The sequence below is a fragment of the Oryctolagus cuniculus genome, chromosome 7 (genome assembly GCF_051225735.1).
Source record: "Oryctolagus cuniculus isolate XC-2025 breed Fujian yellow rabbit chromosome 7, ASM5122573v1, whole genome shotgun sequence".
NCBI lineage: Eukaryota > Metazoa > Chordata > Mammalia > Lagomorpha > Leporidae > Oryctolagus > Oryctolagus cuniculus.
The window spans coordinates 9,068,998-9,087,654 of NC_142873.1; the positions used below are offsets into that span (position 1 = coordinate 9,068,998).

An 18,657-nucleotide genomic window follows, 5' to 3' on the forward strand; every position below is an offset into this window, starting at 1 on the left:
GGCACACCAAGTTCAGTTTCAGGTGTACTGATCCAACAATCAGTGTCTAGGAGCTCTGTCTGGATGCAGCCGACCGAAGCGCCATCTCTCCCCAGCTGCACTGTGTTTTCAGCTCCCTCTGCTGGATCTTCAAGGGTGATGATAGCCGTGGGAAAGTTGACCTGGGCAGCTTTCTACACGTACTTCATATGTCATCTCTCCATTCCCGTCACTAACGACGTATTCTGGGGCCGTCATTGTAGCACAGCAGGTTAAGCTGCCGCCTGTGATGCCAGCATCCTCAATGCGTGCCGGTTCAAGTCCTGGCTGCTCCATTTCCCATCCCTGCCCCTGCGCCTGGGAAAGCAGCAGAGGATGGTCCAAATACCTGGGCCCCCGCCACCCATGTGAGAGACCTGAAGGAGTCCCTGCCTGGACCAGCCCTAGCTATTGCGGCTGTTAGGGGGGTAAACTGGAGGACGGATGATCTCTCTCTCCTGACACTCTGCCTTTCAAATAACTAAATTCTTAAGAAGAGGCCGGCGCTGCAGCTCACTAGGCTAATCCTCCGCCTAGCGGCGCCGGCACACCAGGTTCTAGTCCCGGTCGGGGCGCCGGATTCTGTCCCGGTTGCCCCTCTTCCAGGCCAGCTCTCAGCTGTGGCCCGGGAGTGCAGTGGAGGATGGCCCAAGTACTTGGGCCCTGCACCCTATGGGAGACCAGGAGAAGCACCTGGCTCCTGGCTTCGGATCAGCGCGGTGCACCAGCCGTGGCGGCCGTTGGAGGGTGAACCAATGGCAAAAGGAAGACCTTTCTCTCTGTCTCTCTCTCTCACTGTCCACTCTGTCTGTCAAAAAAATAAAAATAAAATAAAATAAGAAGAAATACATTCCAAATTTCTGGTGGCTGTGACCCTGAGGACTCTCTCTTTTCTCTTACTTGTATCAGCGTTATGAAGGAGAGAGAGGGGAGAGAGGGGAAAGAAGGCGAGAGAGGGGAAGAGAGGGAGAGAGAGAGTGCCAGCGAGCGCACTGCTTCCTATTCCAATGGCATGCTGGGGCGGAGTTGAGGGGATTCAACGGTATCTATATAGGGCTTGGTGAGAAAAATCAATTCTGGTTTTAGACATTTGATACTGGTAAATTTAACATGTACAAAGAAAATACTTTAAAAATTTAAGGGGCCAGTGCTGTGACACAGCAGGTTAAAGCCCCAGCCTGCAGTGCTGGCATCCCATATGGGCGCCAGTTGGAGTCCCTGCTGCTCTACTTCTGATCCAGCTCTCTGCTGTGGCCTGGGAAAGCAGCAGGGGATGGCTCCAGCCCTTGGGCCCCTGCACCCATGTGGGAGAATGGGAAGAAGCTCCTGGCTCCTGGCTCTGGATCCTCTCAGCTACAGCCTTTGTGGCCATCTGGGGAGTGAACCAGTGGATAAAAGACCTCTCTCTCTCTTCTGTCTCTCTGTCGCTCTTTCAAATATAAATAAAATAAATATTTAAAAAAATAGAATCTTGAGTTTGCTCCCACAAATAGGTACTTTATATATAATAGCTACAGGAAATTCCTGATGAGCTTTTTTTTGCCCTTCTCCTGTATCTGACATATTTTGACGTATTTTGCAAGACTACAGAGGTCTTGCAAAACTAGCATTGACTAGGCTATTTCTAGTTGCTCTGGTTGTTTCTTCCCCAAACAGTTTTTATTCAAAATGAGATATCATGTTTAAAAAATGAAATAAAGCAGTGGAGGATGGCCCGTCTTTGGGCCCCTGCCCCAGTGCGGGAGACCCAGCAGAAGCTCCTGGCTCCTGGCTTCAGCCTGGCTCAGCCATCCCTGGTTTGAGGAGCGAACCAGCAGATGGAAGATCTCTCTCTCCCCCTCTTCTCTCTCAGTAACCCTGCCTTTCTAATAAATAAATCTTAAAAAAAAATTAGACACCATAATTGGAAACTTTATAGAACACAAAATTTAAAGCAACTTCTTTCCTGATTATTCTAGAAGGAAAAATGTTGTATTCGGGCATACAAGGTACGGATCCATTTAATAAACATTTATGGTGTGCTTGGCCCGGGGACAGTGAGCTCAGAAGGCAGCCATGCAATGCGTACGGGCTCCGCGGGCTGCTCATCAGCACCCTACCTCCCAGGCCGAGGCTGCTACAGGCTGAGTGAGGGGAGCCTAAGTCTGCAGAGTGGCCCCTAATAGCACTGCTCCGTACAGTGCAGCACCAAGTCACGAGCCCAGGCTCTCTGCGTTCAAGGTGTGGAGGGGACCATGCCCCGCCCTCAGGAAATTATAGAGGGAGGACTAGGGGAAGCCAAGGCACAGAAAACACTAACAATAAGGATGGTGCGGAGGAGCTGCTAAACACCTGTTAGTACAAGTGTTACCATTTCTGCTGGAGCCTGGAAAAACAAGTAGGAGGACGGGAGGAGGAGAGAGAAACCCCAAGCAAAGACACACGCACAAGCCCCTGTGGCAGTCGGGATGTGAGGCTTGGAGCTTAGACGGGGCAGTGGCAGAGCAGATGGGAGGAAGCTGGCTGAACACACAGGAGGTGGGGCCAGCAAGGTGGGCGTGGGCGTGGGCGTGGGCGTGGGCGTGGGCGTGGAGGTGGGGGCAGCAGGGAGGGGCGCACCACTCTCTGAGGAATGGGCCACCTGCCCAAGTCCCTGCACAGATGCAGCCGCTGCAGGGCTCTGCCTGTGGAGCTTCTCTGACTCCTCCAAGGGGGGCCACCGTCCCTAACACCTTGTGCTACTGCAGAGCCCGGTGGCCCACGGAGCGTCCTACCAGTACGGTGCGCAGCTCGCTCCCCTGGTCTCCACAGCACTCTAACAAGATGGCAACAAATGCAGAGCTCAAGTGCCGTGCGCCCTGCAGCAGACGGCCATGCTGAGATCTGACCCGAGAGCTGTGGCTCCAAGTGGGATGCCCTCTCCACCTACCACCCTCCGTGGAGGTTCAGTCACCTGTACCCAAGAGGTATTGTCCATTCTTGCAGGCAGCTAGGTGGAGGCTGGAGCTTGGAGCTTAGCGAAAGACATTTCCCCCACAAACCTAGTTCGGGAAACACAAAGCAAAAACAGGAATAGGAGTGCTTAGTCTGCCCAGGGGCCTCTCCCAGGCCTCCAGCCTTCGGGGCCACAGGTGTGGCCATGGCCAGATGCAAAAGGCAAGTGGGCGGTTCCGGGCCTGCAGAGGCCCCACCGCTAGAGGGCGCCGCGGGTGCTCCCAGCCTGCCTGGGGAATAGCAGAGCAGGGGGCTTCCTGGGGATCGCCCGCCCCCTCCGGGGTGGCCTGTTTAGACCCTGAATTGTTGCCAGACACGAGAAGCCTCTTTGCAGAATCTAGCAAGTTGATACTGTTTTTGCAGTCACTAGTTCACCCTTTCACTGCTCAATAACTGTAGTTCTGATATTTCTGGTGAGAATGCAAATGGATTTCAAATCTAACCACATGTTTCCGTGACAAGTGTTTCGAAACACCGGCGAGACCGTAGCGGGCCCATCAGGTGCGTTAGTGAGAACGGCAGCGGGATGGTGGCCCCCCGCCCGCCTTGTGGGAGCCACGCAGCCCCTTTGGCTCACTGCAGTGGTGAACTTCACTGGAAGCTCAGAGCCGACCCCACTGCCCGGGAGCTGAGGCAGATCCTGGGCAGTGCTTGGCTTCCTGGGCAGGCCTTTTACCTTGACACCCGGAGGCCTGTGGCTGTGCCAGCTGACCCCACCTGGGGGATCTCTCGGGCTGGAGACTCCTAGCACCTGTCTTCCTCCACCCCCCACCCCCAAGCCACCCCATAAGCTGAGGAAATCAGTATTAGGCGGCACACCTGTAAGCTGTTCCCAGCACCAGAGACTGCGTCAGGAGCTCCTGCAGAGCTTGTTAAAACGGGGTGTGCTGGACTCCAACCCCACGCCCAGTGTCTTTTTTCTTTCTTTTTTTTAAGACATATTTTATTTGAAAGGTGGCATTTCAGAGAGATCCTCCATCCACTGGTTTACTCTTTAAATGGCCACAACAACCTAGGCTGGGCCAGGCTGAAGCCAGGAGCCTCCTCCAGGTCTCCCACGTGGGTGCAGGGGTCCAAGCACTTGGGCCATCCTCTGCTGCTTTCCCAGGTGCATTAGCAGGGAGCCGGATGGGAAGCAGAGCAGCCGGGGGTGGAACCAGTGCCCGGATGGGATGTGGCGCTGCAGGCAGTGGCTTAGCCCGCAATGCCACAGCGCCAGCCCCACGCCCAGCCTGATTCAGCAGCTCTCGGTAGGACCTGGAGAATCCGCAGCTCCAGCTAGTTCCCAGGTGCTGTTGCTCTGCAGCCGCGCTCTGAGAACCACCGTGATAACATGTTAAAAGTGTCTGGGAAAACACCTGGTGTAACGTAGCCCCTTCTCACCCTTTTCCCCTGGTTTATGGTTCTCCAGATCACTTACTACTTGATGCTATGTATTATATACGAGTATTTCCTCATCGCTTGTCCCTGATGAGGTCCAGAAAAACAGGAACTTTGTTTGGCTCACGCTTTCCCTGGCACATAGGAGCTAAGACATTTGTTGCTTGAATGAGTGTGCCTGGGACTGAAACTATGGGAGTGGGGCCAGTGCTGTTGTGTAGCGGATAAAGCCCCAGCCTGCAGTGCTGGCATCCCATGTGGGCACTGCTTTCAGTCCCAGCAGCTCCACTTCTGATCCAGCTCTCTGCTGTGGCCTGGGAAAGCAGTAGAAGATGGCCCAAGTGCTTGGGCCCCTGCACCCATGTGGGAGACCCAGAAGAAGCTCCTGGCTTCAGATCAGCTCAGTTCTGGCCGTTGCAGTCATTTGGGGAGTGAACCAATGGAATAGAAAACCTCTCTCTGGCTCTGCCTCTCTCGGTAACTCTGAGAGGGACTCTGGGTATACAGGATTGTGTAATAGTAACCTAAGGGCAAGGTCATGGTCCTAGGGAAGTGGGAGGAGATACCTTAAGAGTAGGATGGCTGGCTGCTGTCACCCAACAGGACCCGAAGAGAAGATGGGGGCAGGGCTGGTTGGGAGGCCTGAGCTAGAAGTTGAGGGTTCATGTATAAGGTTCTCCATTTTGTGTGTGTGGGTGGGTGATGAAGCAAAGCCATGTTCTACTGGTGTGGCAGGAAAAGGATAAGAGTAAGAGGGGGCCAGCGCCACGGCTCACTAGGCTAATCCTCCGCCTAGCGGCGCCAGCACACCGGGTTCTAGTCCCGGTCGGGGCGCCGGATTCTGTCCCAGTTGCCCCTCTTCCAGGCCAGCCCTCTGCTGTGGCCAGGGAGTGCAGTGGAGGATGGCCCAAGTGCTTGGGCCCTGCACCCCATGGGAGACCAGGAGAAGCACCTGGCTCCTGCCATCAGATCAGCGTGGTGCGCCGGCCGCGGCGGCCATTGGAGGGTGAACCAACGGCAAAGGAAGACCTTTCTCTCTGTCTCTCTCTCTCTCTGTCCACTCTGCCTGTAAAAAAAAAAAAAAAAAAAAAAAAAAAAAAAGGATGACAAAGGCGTGGAGTAATTGCTGTGGGAAACAGATCAGACCAATACCCCCAGTGGACTGCAAACTGGACACAGTGCTTAGGAACTCCGGGAGGCAGGAATGCTGTTGGTCACTTGCTTCTAACTGGTCACTGCCTAGGTTCTTCCAAAGATTCTCTCATCCTTGTCCCGAGGCGTATATTAAAGCCTCCGCAGCTTTACAAACACACAAATCCCCTGACCGACTGTATTGTAAGCAGGAGTGCTGGTGGGAGCAGGTGCAAGGCAAACACTCCCAGAGGCAGGGCGGGCTGGGAGCAGACCAGGTGGAGGCAGTTAATTACCCGCAGAAAACTGGTTCTGGCCAGGGTGGAAAACGTGGGTCTGACCAGATGTGGTTAATTAAATCGCGGGCTCCCAAGGAAGGAAGTCAACAAACCCACAAAAGCCAATCAAGGCCGGTGCCGCGGCTCACTAGGCTAATCCTCCGCCTGCAGCACCGGCACACCGGGTTCTATTACGGTCGGGGCGCCGGATTCTGTCCCGGTTGCCCCTCTTCCAGGCCAGCTCTCTGCTGTGGCCAGGGAGTGCAGTGGAGGATGGCCCAAGTGCTTGGGCCCTGCACCCCATGGGAGACCAGGATAAGTACCTGGCTCCTGCCTTCGGATCAACGCGGTGCGCCGGCCACAGCGCACCGGCCGCGGTGGCCATTGGAGGGTGAACCAACGGCAAAAGGAAGACCTTTCTCTCTGTCTCTCTCTCTCACTGTCCACTCTGCCTGTCAAAAAAAAAAAAAAAAATCAAGGCACAGCTGTAGGTTTGGGGAACATAGGCCCCTCAAGAGCAACACACACACGACCTGTCACCCTATTCCCAGCGCTAATTCAGATCCCAGATCCAGAACCTTCTGGGCATAGCCTAGACATTCTCAAAGGAGGAGGAGTGGGAACACTGGTCTTGCGTGACTACTGGATAAGGGATGTGGAGAACAGGAGATACTCAAACTTTGCAGAGACTACCACTTTCTCATTCCAAACGCCCACAAATTTCGGGGCCATCCAAAATGTAATTGCCATCAACACTTTCGGCTTCCAGGGGTTAGGAGGTAGTTGCATTCTGGTCCACGTTCACCTTCGGACACGGCTACTGGGACTTTGAATTCATCCTATGTGGACCCTCGTTACCCAGTGGATAACTGGAATAGGTCATCTGAGCAAATGACAGAGTTCCCACACTGGGGCGTTGGGTGGCACCCTCACTCGTGGAGCAAGGGCGGGCAGTCCTAGGACTCCCGAGGGAAGGTGCTATGCTAGTGCTCTGAAAACAACAGCACACCCTCGAGAATTAAGCAGGGTTACTCCGAGGGAGGGAACCACGCCACAAGGATGATCCTCCCCTCATTCTCATTCCCTTCAAAGTAGCTAATTGGTGGCTTCGACTTCAGCTGCTTTTCCATGTGTGTCTCTTTAAAGAGGCAACTGCAAACAGCCCCTGATATGTGGTTTAGTTACTGATCTGGGATTTAATTCAGAATATCTAAGAAAACTTTAATAATACCATGCATCAATATCTTTATTTTTTGACAGGCAGAGTGGACAGTGAGAGAGACAGAGAGAAAGGTCCTCCTTTGCCGTTGGTTCACCCCCCAACGGCCGCTGCGGCCGGCGCACCCCGCTGATCTGATGGCAGGAGCCAGGTGCTTCTCCTGGTCTCCCATGGGGTGCAGGGCCCAAGCACTTGGGCCATCCTCCACTGCCTTCCCCGGGCCACAGCAGAGAGCTGGCCTGGAAGAGGGGCAACCGGGACAGAATCCGGAGCCCCAACCGGGGCTAGAACCCGGTGTGCCGGCGCTGCAAGGCGGAGGATTAGCCTAGTGAGCTGCGGCGCCAGCCAATATCTTTTTGATTCATAATAAACTTTGTTTTCATGGCTTCTCTTTTTTGTATCCTTGTTTGTGTCTGTTATACGTTTCTGTACTTTAAAATGGGGGTCCTAATTGTACCCTTCTCAGAATTATTGGGAAGAAAACCGGATAACCTAGGAGCAAATAGTAAGTACGCAATTATCTGTTACCTCTTATTATTTCAGATAATTGGGGATGAGAATCTGGGATAACATTTGCTTTTGCCTCATTATTTTTTTTTCCAGGACTTTCTCTCAAGTGATAAACTCTCTGGATCTTTATAAATCCGATTTTTAAAAAATCTGTTCTCACTTTAATGCCGACTTGCTTGGGTCAAGAAGCCCGGGTTCAGCTCTGCAGACATTGCCCCAGTGGGAAATCCAAGCCAATCTAATTTCTACTGTGCTGTAGGGAGAGGCTTTTTATATACAATTTCCTGATTCCCTTTCTCCCAGGCTTTGTGTAAGATGGGAGCTCTGTTTCACTGCTAGTCCAAGGACTCAGGGGCCTCAGCCTGAAGGTTTCACCACCATTCTGTCGTTTCTGTCACGCCTGTCATTCAAATGTTGCAATGTGCTCCATCTCCTGCAATTTCTCTTTCTGTTAATTTGTTCCATAGCTGTAAACTAGCCCTAAGTTCTGGCCACTTTACCTTCCAGGAAGTCCTGTCGCTGGCTTATTGATGGAATATCTCGTTCCCTTGGACATTTATGCCATGAGATGCTAAGCAGAGGGTAATGTAGACGTTCAGGTCCCTTCTTGACCCAAACTCCTCTGTTACCTCGGAGTCTGTCTTGTTTCTTAGACTGTCCTTTAAGGTCAATGACTTTATTCTACGCCTCTTCATTCCCAATCTCTTAGAATGCCTGCTCTTTGGTTTTCAAGGCCCTTACCCATTTTTTCTCATTCCGCCCGTTTAACAAATATTCCCTCTTCTTCAATCTTTCCATTCTTGCCTGCAGTTTTTCAACTCAGCCCCAGAGCCTTCCCACTCCGACCTGCCCTCCAGGAGCCAAAGTCGCACCCAGCAGGGACTGTAGGCCAACCATCAGAACTCCCCACCCCTCCCCTAACCTCAACAACCCCGGAGCCCTGACCGAGCCCACGTCTGCCGGGGCCGCTTAAATAGCTCCACAGGTGCTCCTGAGGCCGAGCCCACGCGGCCGCCCCCGGCGCTGCCCGCCTTCCGCCCCGCACGGACGGACGTGGCCGGAGAGGCCCGCGGCGCACCGCGCCGGAGGAGGTAGGTGCGGGCGGGCAAGCGACTCCCGAAGCCCGGGGGAGCCGGGGCCAGCGGCTGCGCGCCCGCAGGGGGACCCCCGGCTGCCTCCCCGAGCGGCCCAGGCCCCCAACCGTCCCACCCGCCGCGCGCCCCGGGGGCTCCGAGGCGGCGCCGGGCGCGGCGCGCAGGCGCGAGGCCGCCGTCCCTCTCCGGCCTCGCCCGCCGGTCTCCCTCGGGGGTCAGCAACGGTAGCCGCGGGGCCGGCGCGGGGGCCGAGACGGTGAGGGGCAAGGCGGGGAGGCTCGGGCGCCGTCCGTGTCGGCCCAGGGTGTCCCACGAGGGGCGTTGTGGGGCAGAGCGGGGCCGGGGTCAAGGTGGGTCGTCGACTTGGGGAACGAGGAGGTGGGATGGAGAAAGGCTGTCGGCGGGGGACCCTCCGCGGGGCCCCTCTGAGTGCACTGGCGAAGTTCTGGCTCCCAGAGTCGCAGTGAGAGGCTGCATCCGAGAGAGAACACTCCAGAACCAGCCCGTGGGCCACGCGCGGGAGGAGCCGACCCTGGTTTGTCCAGACACACCTGTGTGGTCCTCAGGGGCTGGGGCTGAGAGCTGGGCGAGCCCAGCGCCCCCTCGCCTCCCCTTGAGGTTTTCCTCTGCTGGGTGGTCTCTCAGCCCTGGCCTTGGCCGCTTTTCCTGCCCCCTGAAGCGGTTTTCTGTCTTTGAAATCCCTGCAGGGCGCCATGTCTGAACAGGAGCGGATACAGGAGTGTCTGAGGAAGGAGATACGGTCTCTTCTCATCTCCACCAAAGATGGCTTGACCCCGCAGCAGCTGGAGAAGGAGTACCTCCTCATGGTCGGCAGCCACCTGCCGCTGCGGGTCCTGGGCTACCGCTCCACCATGGAGCTGGTACTGGACATGCCGGATGCCGTCAGCGTGTGCCCCTGTGGGGATGGCACCGTGATCCTGAAAGGTGGGTGTCGGGGCTGTCCGGGTCCTGAGCCTTTGTCATACAAGTCACCATGCAGTAGAGGGGTGCTGGCGCTGGCCCGGACAGTGGGTTTTAACATCACGGCAGTGGTGGGCTCTCTTGGGTGCCTTTGAGATGGTGGGCCAGGTTAGAGCCTTAGCAGATTGAAGAAGCCATTGCCTCGAAACAGGTGCAGCCATAACAGCTCCACATTTTTTATTTATTTTTTTTAAAGATTTATTTGAAAGGCAGAGTTAGTGAGGCAGAGGCAAAGAGAGAGGTCTTCCATCCACTGGTTCACTCCCCAGATGGCTGCAACGGCTGGAGCTGTGCCGATCCAGAGCCAGGAGCCTCTTCCGGGTCTCCCACAGGGGCCCAAAGGCTTGGGCCATCCTCTACTGCTTTCCCAGGCCATAGCAGAGAGCTAGATCGAAAGTGGAGCAGCTGGGACTCGAACCGGCACCCCTATGGGATGCCAGCACTACAGGCAACAGCTTTATCTGCTATGCCACAGCTCCGGTCCCATAAGCTCCACGTTTTGCATATGACTTCAGATTATCATACCCGGAGTCAGGAGAAACATACCGGTGGGACTTTGAAATTCTGAAAAACGTGTTTTAAATTCCATGAGGCACACCCAGAGAAAGCACTGTAGGGGAGTTTGTTCACCCCAGAGCTGCGGATCTTTCAGGAGGTAACCAGCAATCAGAGTACCCGGGGTTCTCTTTTCATCCTGAGGTGCACGCGCTAGCAAGCCAGCTGTTGCCCAAAATGCACGAAATGGCGGAACAAAGGGTGTGTGTGTTTGCACTACCTGGTTCCTCGGCTCCCTGAGCCCTTACTGTGTCTGTGTGTGCACAGATGGAATGATGTAGAAGGTATTACGTGTTTTCACCTAAATCTGGTTTCTCTCTTCACACCTCCTTAGCCATCCCGGATGAATCCACCAAAGGAATAGCAAGTCTAGTTGCAAAACAAAGGAGCAGCCATAAGGTTCGGAACTCCATGCAGAAGGGAAGGGCCGGCGTCTGCTCTGGGCCCAGCTCTCACCGGCGAGTGCCGTACCGGGGCCGGGTGCCCCCGATCCTCCCGGCTGCCGTGAAGAGCGAGTTGAAAGACCTCCTGGCGCTGTCTCCTGTTCTCCTTTCTGATTTTGACAAGGCCTTTCTCAAGCGGTTTGGACGAACGTTCCAGTACGTGCAGTATGGCTTCCTGTCGATGTTCGAAGTGCTGAACGCAGCCTCGGATGTCATTTCTGTAGAGCAGACCAGAGCAGGCTCTTTGCTGACACTGAAGAAGAGCGTGTCGGAGGAGAAGCAGAGACGATGGGCGGCGGGTAAGTGCGTTCACCTTGGCGCGTGCATTGTGGCGCGGCAGCGTTGGCGCGGTTGGGCACAGGTGCAGAGTCGCGTCCTGGCTGAGCTCCGTCGGTTCGTGGAAGCTGCCATCTGGCCTTCGCGCTGGCCAGCTCGGTGGTCTCTGGCAAGTTCCTTACTCCGGCTAAGCCTTTAGTCTCTGAGGACCTTCCATGAGACGCGGTCTGTAAAGTGCCTGGCGTTTAGTAAGCGTCTCGTTTGTAGCTCTTCTCATAAAACAGCAACACAAGATGAGCTCTCTGTCGAATGCTGTACGTGAATGTTAGATGTATGTGTTCATGCAAGGCAGTTAACACGTAGGGAATGAAATCTCCGAGAAAAAGCAGTAGTCCACGTGATCTTGCCTGCACTCCTAGGAAGCACTTGGGTCACTTACGGAGTAGTAACGGTTTGTGTGGCGTTTCACCTTGGGCTTTCATTACAGTACTACAGACACATGAGTCGGTATACCAGATGTCAGGAATGTTAAATGATTTCCAAAGTCATGTGGCTAGAAGAATGCTGTAGCTGGGATTAGGTGCCCGCTCTTAGTACTGCTCGTCCAGTGCTGTCCTGCCCAGCCACTGTGAATCCTCAAGGCTTGAGAGACCAATGTGATCGTGGGTGTAGCGTCTCCCTGCACCCTAGATACTGTGGAGTGTGTATACTGGCAGGGAGGGAGCCTGTTTCAATGTTGTCTTCTCCACAGTCCGCATTTAAGTTAATGTTGTGACCCATAAGGATGTGTCACAAGTTTGCAAGCCAATATTTGAACTGTTGTGGGTTACGTAGTTGGATGAAGGGATATATGCTGGTCAGAGAATGCCCTGGAGGCCACTAGGGCTTCAAGTCTAGCTCTTATCCAGCTTGATCGGTATTCCTGGGGCCTCAAACAGGGAGACTAACTCATGTTATTAATCTTAAAAGAAGTAGAATTCTATAAAGCACTTTTCCAAGTCCCTGGATATTGAGGGTCGCATTACTTCCCGTTGATGGACTTCTCCATGGTCTCCATCTGTGGCTCTTCCCTCCTGTCATCCGGAAAGCTTGGAAGTAATTGGACTTGTTTTGGTGAACTTGATCTTAAAGAGAGAGCTAGGCCATGGTGAGAGCCAGTGATAAGTTGTTTGGTGTTGGGCAGCGGTATTTGTAGACTTCCCCAGTGGTGTCTCGCTTTGTACAAATCTTGAAAAGCATTTGTACTTGAGAATAATATCCTTTATTCTGTAGCTTTTCATCCTTGCCCGTTCCCAGGTACCAGATGGTTGAGAAGTGTGGTTTGCAAGCAGACGGCTTACTTCAGAGACTTTAAGTCTCCTGAACAGGTTAGAAACCTGCGAGAGCTGTAGTCACCAGTGCTGCCTCTCTAATGACATTCAGGTGACTTTGATGTTGGCTAGCCCCAACCCTGTAGGTGACACCTTCCCTATCTCTCGGTTTTCTTCCATAGATAGCTAAGCACGGCTTAACAGAAACTGTAAGCTTTCTTTCCTTAATTCTTCCAAAAGTTGAAGCTAGCTAGCTCACAATAGCTTTGATGTACAACCACCAGAAAGTAAGATAGAAATTGCTAGTAACAATTTTTCCTCTTCTGTTATTTACAAAAGGTAAAATTTTTACCCAGCCATTTAGAATGAAACAAGGGTCCTACTCCTCAGGCTGCCCAGCTGCGAAGGCGCGCTTTTCACAGCCGGCTTCAAACACGGAGCCCCCACGGCAGGTGTGGACCGGGGACAAGACTCCAAGGCTCAACGTGGAGACCTCAAGGCTGACTCACACGGAAAAATTAAACCAGGTGAGATGGCGGAGTTTGGAGGTATACATGGAATGGAAAATACTTTTAAATTCCATGGTATTGTCACTTGGATTTGATAGAAAAGCCAATCTTTTAAAAATTGAAGTCATTGACATTGTTCCCTGTGGTTGGTTCCACGGAATAGTAAGAAGTGAGAGGTGGTGGTGAGAGAGGAGTTTGGTCCATGCCATGGTTTCCGGTGTTTTCTGCAGATGACCCCCAAGTCTGTGTGTCTAGTTGGAGCTTATCACCCAAGTTGTAGAAGCATACTTGCAGCCTGCCTCATGAGTGCTTGCACCTGCATGACTGGCTCCAGACACCATAGTCCTGGTAGTTTGCTGTGACTTCAATGCTAAAGGACTTTGAATAAAAACTACTAGCGTGTACCCAGCAAAGGCCTGGCTAAGTTAGTATGATAACAGCTTAAGTAGGGCGTAGAATAAACACAAAGAAATTAAATTCAAGAAAAATTCCTTATTTTGTTAACTTACATATCATAAAATTTACCCATTTTTAAAACAGTTTTAATCATTAATCACTTAAGAGGTTTTTTTTTTTTAATTATTTGGAAGAGTTACAGAGAGGAGAGGGATATTTTTTGTTTGTTTTTTTGTTTGTTTTTTTTGTTTGTTTTTTGTTTTGGGTTTTTTTTTTCAGACAGTGAGGGAGAGAGAGGCAGAAAGGTCTTCCTTCCATTGGTTCACCCCACAAATGGCCGCCATGGCCAGAGCTATACCGATCGAAGCCAGGAGCCAGGTGCTTCCTCCTGGTCTCCCATGTGGGTGCAGGGCCCAAGCACTTGGGCCATCCTTCACTGCCTTCCCGGGCCACAGCAGAGAGCTGGACTGGAAGAGGAGCAGCCGGGACTAGAACCCGGAGCCCACATGGGATGCCGGCACCGCAGGCAGAGGATTAACCAAGTGAGCCACGGCGCTGGCCCCTGGGAGAGATCTTCGATTCACTGGTTCACTCCCCAGATGGCTGCAACGGCTAGGGCTGGGCCAAGCTGAAGCCAGGAGCTTCTTCCAGGTCCCCCATGTGGGTGCAGGAGCCCAGGCACTGGGCCATCTTCTGCTTTCCCAGGCTTGTTAGCAGGGAGCTGGATTGGAAGTGGAGCAGCTGGGACTCGAACTGGTGTGCTAATTGATGCCAGCACTGCAGATGGAAGCTTAACCCACTGTGCCACAGCGCTGGCCTCAGCAAAGTTATAACATTTCCATCATCCTCAATACATTTTGTTCAACTTACTACTTCAGTCTAAAGTTATTTTAAAAATTATTTGAAAGAGAGAGCCATCTTCTATCTAGTTCGTTTCCCAAATGCCTGCAACACCTGGGCTGGGCCAGGCTGAAGCCAGGAGCCAGGAACTCAGTCTGGGTCTCTCCTGCGTGGATGAACCATCACCTGCTACCTCCCAGGTTGTACTTCAGCAGGAAGCAGGAGTCGGGAGTAGAGCTAGGACTTGAACCCAGGCACTCCAATGTGGAAGGCAGTTACCTCAGTCAGTGTCTTAACTACTGTGCCAAACTTGCCCCATCTTTCATAATCTTGATACTAACATAAATGACGTTTTCAGTGTGCTTTCTAATTAACTAATAGAAAGTCAGTTCATCATCTTTTTTTTTTTGTATATTGACCTTGTATCCTGCAATCTTGAATCTTGAATCTTGAATACTAAATTCGGTTGTTCTAATTGTCCTAATATTGTATTTTGTGGAGTTGGGGTTTTCTGCATAGACCATCAAGCTGTGCTGCTGCTGTCTGTGAGTAGAGACAGTCTTACTCCTTTTTCGATCTTTGTATCTTCCCACCACCGCTGGTTTACTCCCCAAATGCCCACAGCAGCCAAGACTGGGCCAGGCTGAGGCCAGGAGCCAGGAGCCAGGACTCCATCCATTGTGTTTCCCCACGTCGATGGCAGAGGCCCCGGTGTTTGGGCTTCCATCTGCTGCCTTCTCGGGCGCATTAGCAGGGAGCCGAGTCAGAAGTGGAGTAGCCAGGGCTCCAACCCTCACTCTGATACGGGATCCTGGTGTTGTAAGCTGCACTTAACTTAGGTGACAGCGGCTAGTTCCTGCTTTACCTTTTAGTTGCATCAGTTTTTGCTTTATTTTTAAGACTTCGTATTTACTGAGAGATAAGGCTGGGGACGAGAACCCCCATTTGTTAGTTCACTCCCAGATGCCTGAACGGCCAGGGCCTGCTAGGTGGAAGCCGGGAGCCAGGGACGCAAAGCAGTTTCCCCTGTGAATGTCGGACTCAAGCGCTTGAGCCAGTCCTGCTGCCTTGCAGAATGTCCATCAGCCAGAAGTGGGAGTGGAGCAGAGGGGAAGCTTGAACCCAGGCACTCCAGGGTGGCTGTGGGTGTCCCACGTGGCATCTTTTCTTTTTCTTAAGATTTATTTTATTTACTTGAAAGAGTTAGAGAGAGGTAGAGACAGAGAGGTCTTCCATTCACTGGTTCAGCCCCCTAGATGGCCACGATGGCTAGAGCTGCACCAATCGGAGCCAGGAGCTTCTTCTGGGTCTCCCGCACAGGTGCAGGGGCCCAAGGACTTGGGCCATCTTCCACTGCTTTCCCAGGTCATAGCAGAGAGCTGGATCGGAAGAGGAGCAGCCGGGACTAGAACCAGCGCCCATATGGGATGCTGGTGCTTCAGGCCAGGACTTTAACCCACAGTGCCACAGTGCCAGCCCCCCACATGGTATCTTAACCACTGTGTCAAATGTCTGTCCTGCTTTGGGTATTTCAAATCTCTGTGAGCTACATACACACTTGGGGTCATTGTATTTCCTCATGAATTCCATTTAGTATTTTTTTAAAGATCTATTTATTTGAAAGGCAGGGTTAGAGAGGGAGACACAGAGCTCTTGAATTTGTGGTTCCCTCCACAAATGGCTGCAACAGCCAGGACAAAGCCAGGAGCCAGGAATCCCGTCTGGGTCTCCCATCTGTGTGGTGGGGGCCCAAGTACTGGCACCGTCTTCTGCCTCCCAGGCATGTCAGTAGGAAGAGTGACAGGACTCAGAGTGGTGCTGTAATACGGGATGCAGGCATCGCAGGCAATGGCTTAACCCAGTGCATCACGGTGCTGGCCTTCATTCCTGGATTTATTCTTGCGAAATGTTCTCCCATTGCTTACAGTGCTCCTTGTTCTGAGGTCTACCTTGAGTGACGTTGCTGTGTTGACAGTAGCTTCCTTTAGATGTAATGTTAGCGTTGTTTATCAACAAGCATATCTTGTAAAATCTTACTTGACAGTCATTTAATGGGAGCATATGGAACATTTACATTTAGTGTAAAAAATGACATGGCCGAAAAGCCTTTTTTATTAAACTGATTTTTCTTTTTTTCGTTCTTTTCCTTCTTTCATGGGATTGCTTGTTAAGATGTTTTTTAGAACAATTTCAGGTTAACAGCAAAATTGAGCAGAAAGTATGAAGTTCCATATCCCCTGTACCTCACTGTTGACATTCCACACCCTGGTGGATGCACCTGTGTTGACACATTTTCTTTTTTGAAAAATTTATTTATTTGAAAGAGTTACATGTAGAGAGAGAGAGAGAGAGAGAGGTCTTCCATCCGCTGGTTCACTCCCCAATTGGCTGCAACTGCTGGAGCTGTGCCGATCCTAAACCAGGAGCCTCCTCCGGGCCTCCCACGTGGGTGCAGGGGTCCAAGGACTTGGCCATCTTCTACTGCTTTCCCAGGCCATAGTATATATAATCTACAGTGTATATATACTGTAGATTCTCTCTTTTCTCTTTCTTTCTCTTTTTTTTCTTTCTCTTTCTCTATATGTAGAATTTATATATATATATATATGTCTATGTGTGTATATAATTTTAAAGAGGCTTATTTTTCTAAGATCTATTTATTTGTATGGCAGAGTTACAGAGAGGCAGAGATAGAGGTCTTCTATCCGCTGATTTCACTTTCCAGATGGCTGCAATAGCCGGAGCTGGGCTGATCTGGAGTCAGGAGCTTCTTCTGGGTCTCCCATGGGGGTGCAGGGGCCCAAGGACTTGGGCCGTCTTCAGCTGGTTTCCCAGGCCATAGCAGAGAGTTGAATTGGAAGTGGAGCAGCTGGGTCTCAAACCAGCACCCATATGGGATGCCAGCACTGCAGGCGGCAGATTTATCTGCTATGCCACAGTGCCAGTCCTGATAATATATTTTTAATCATTAGATATTCTGCTTGGATCTTTTTTATATCCTCCAGTTCTCTCTCCTCTGTGTTCATATTTTTCTTGTGTATGTAGGCATATTTATTATATTTATGACTTGTAATGTTCTTGTCTGCTAATTTTATCATCTCTGTCATTTGAGTTTATTTTATTTTTTTAAAGATTTGTTTACTTGAGTTAGATAAGGAAAAGCAGAGAGACAGAGGTCTTCCATATGCTGGTTCACTCCCCAGTTGGCTGCAACAGCTGGACCTGCACTGTTCTGAAGCCAGGAGCTGCTTCTGGGTCTCCCACACGGGTGCAGAGGCCCAAAGTCTTGGGCCATCATCTACTGCTTTCCCAGGCCATCGCACAGAGCTGCATTGGAAGTGGAGCAGCTGGGACTCAAACCAGTGTCCACATGGGATGCCAGCCCTGCAGGTGGTGACTTGATCCACTACACCACAGCACTGGCCCCCTATTTTTTCTTAATGTGGCCGTGTATTTCTATATCTTTGCATGGCTGGTAACTTCTGATAAGGTGCTGGACACTGAATCTTTTGTTGTTGGGCTTTCAGTTTGTTACCTGGACTGAATTTGATGATTTTGCATAGCTTTTAAGTTTTGTTAGGGTGAGTGTTACGGACTGAGTTGTGTTCCCCCCAAATCCTTATGTTGAGCCTCTAACCTGCAGTGTGATGGTGTTCAGAGATGGGTCCTTGTGGTGATAGTTGGGGTTAGGTGAGATCATGAGCCAGGATCCTTTTAGGGAGAGACGCCGGCGAGCTAGCACTCACTGTGTGGGTACGCCGAGGCCACGCGAGCACACGGCAAGAAGGTGGGCGTCCACCAGCCAGGGAGAGGCCCTCGCCAGGAACTGGATTTCCCGGTAGGTTGATGTAGGGCTTGCAGCCTCCAGAACTGTGAGCTGATAGACGGACCGCCGTCAAGAAGACAAGTCTGTGCTGGTTTGCCGCGGCAGCCTGAGCACCAGGGCACTTGGTCCACCCGTCTGGGGCTAGTCTGGCCCCACCACGGAGACGTCGCCTGCAGAGGATTTCTCTGTGAATTAAGAGTCCCCCTAGCTCTGTCTGGTGGGAGCACCGTGTGCAGCCCTCTGAGCTGTCGCGTCTTGTTTCTCCAACCTGCAGGAACTCCGCTCCACTTGCACAAATGTTGACTTGCCCAGAGCCTGGAGGGGCTCCTGTGGCATGTGTCCAGGGACGTCTGTCTCTGCCTCTTGTTCATCTGCTGTCCCCCCACACCACCCAGGGTGCGTTTCTGTTGGCCTTGCTGTGCCGAAGCCTGGAAGCTCTCCAGGATGTAAGGCAGGGGGAGGTATAGGGCCCACGTGTTAATTCTGCACTGCCTGTTGATCAGCATCCACAAGGCATTGTTTTGGGTATTTTAGTTCTGTAGTTGCTTATGCAGGAGAATGGAAGTCATAACTTTGTTTTAAATGGTGCAGGGTAATTCTTATTACAGAAGACTCGGCACAGGATGGCTGAAGTCCTTGGGCCCTTGTACCCATGTGGGAGACCTGGAAGAAGCTCCTGGCTCCTGGCTCCAGCCTGGCCTTGGCAGCCATCTGGGGAGTGAACCGGCAGATGGAAGATTCTCATTCTGGTTCTGTTTCTCTCTCTCTGCCTGTGCCTCTGCTTCTCTGCAACTCTGCCTTTCAAATAAATAAATAAATCATGCTGAGTGAATTAAGCCAGTCCCAAAGGGACAAATATCATATGTTCTCCCTGATCGGTGACAACTAACTGAGCACCAAAGGGGAAAATCTTTAAAA

General features: G+C 52.1%; 1 protein-coding gene across 5 annotated transcripts in view; it reads left to right on the forward strand.

The window, feature by feature from the left end:
• The first annotated feature begins 8,448 nt into the window (after positions 1-8,448).
• TDRD5 (tudor domain containing 5) overlaps positions 8,449-18,657 on the forward strand; it is a 114,323-nt gene continuing 104,114 nt past the window's right edge. For 2 of the 5 annotated variants that reach the window (XM_051858243.3, XM_089299457.1), the window contains exons 1-4: positions 8,449-8,600; positions 9,311-9,548; positions 10,474-10,881; positions 12,508-12,695. In XM_051858243.3, coding sequence (XP_051714203.3) covers positions 9,317-9,548; positions 10,474-10,881; positions 12,508-12,695 — 828 coding nt within the window. In that variant the 5' untranslated portion in view covers positions 8,449-8,600; positions 9,311-9,316. Of the gene's footprint in view, positions 8,601-8,738; positions 8,860-9,310; positions 9,549-10,473; positions 10,882-12,507; positions 12,696-18,657 lie in introns of those variants that run through there. The other 3 variants (XM_089299456.1, XM_051858241.3, XM_051858246.3) reach the window with 3 other exon arrangements.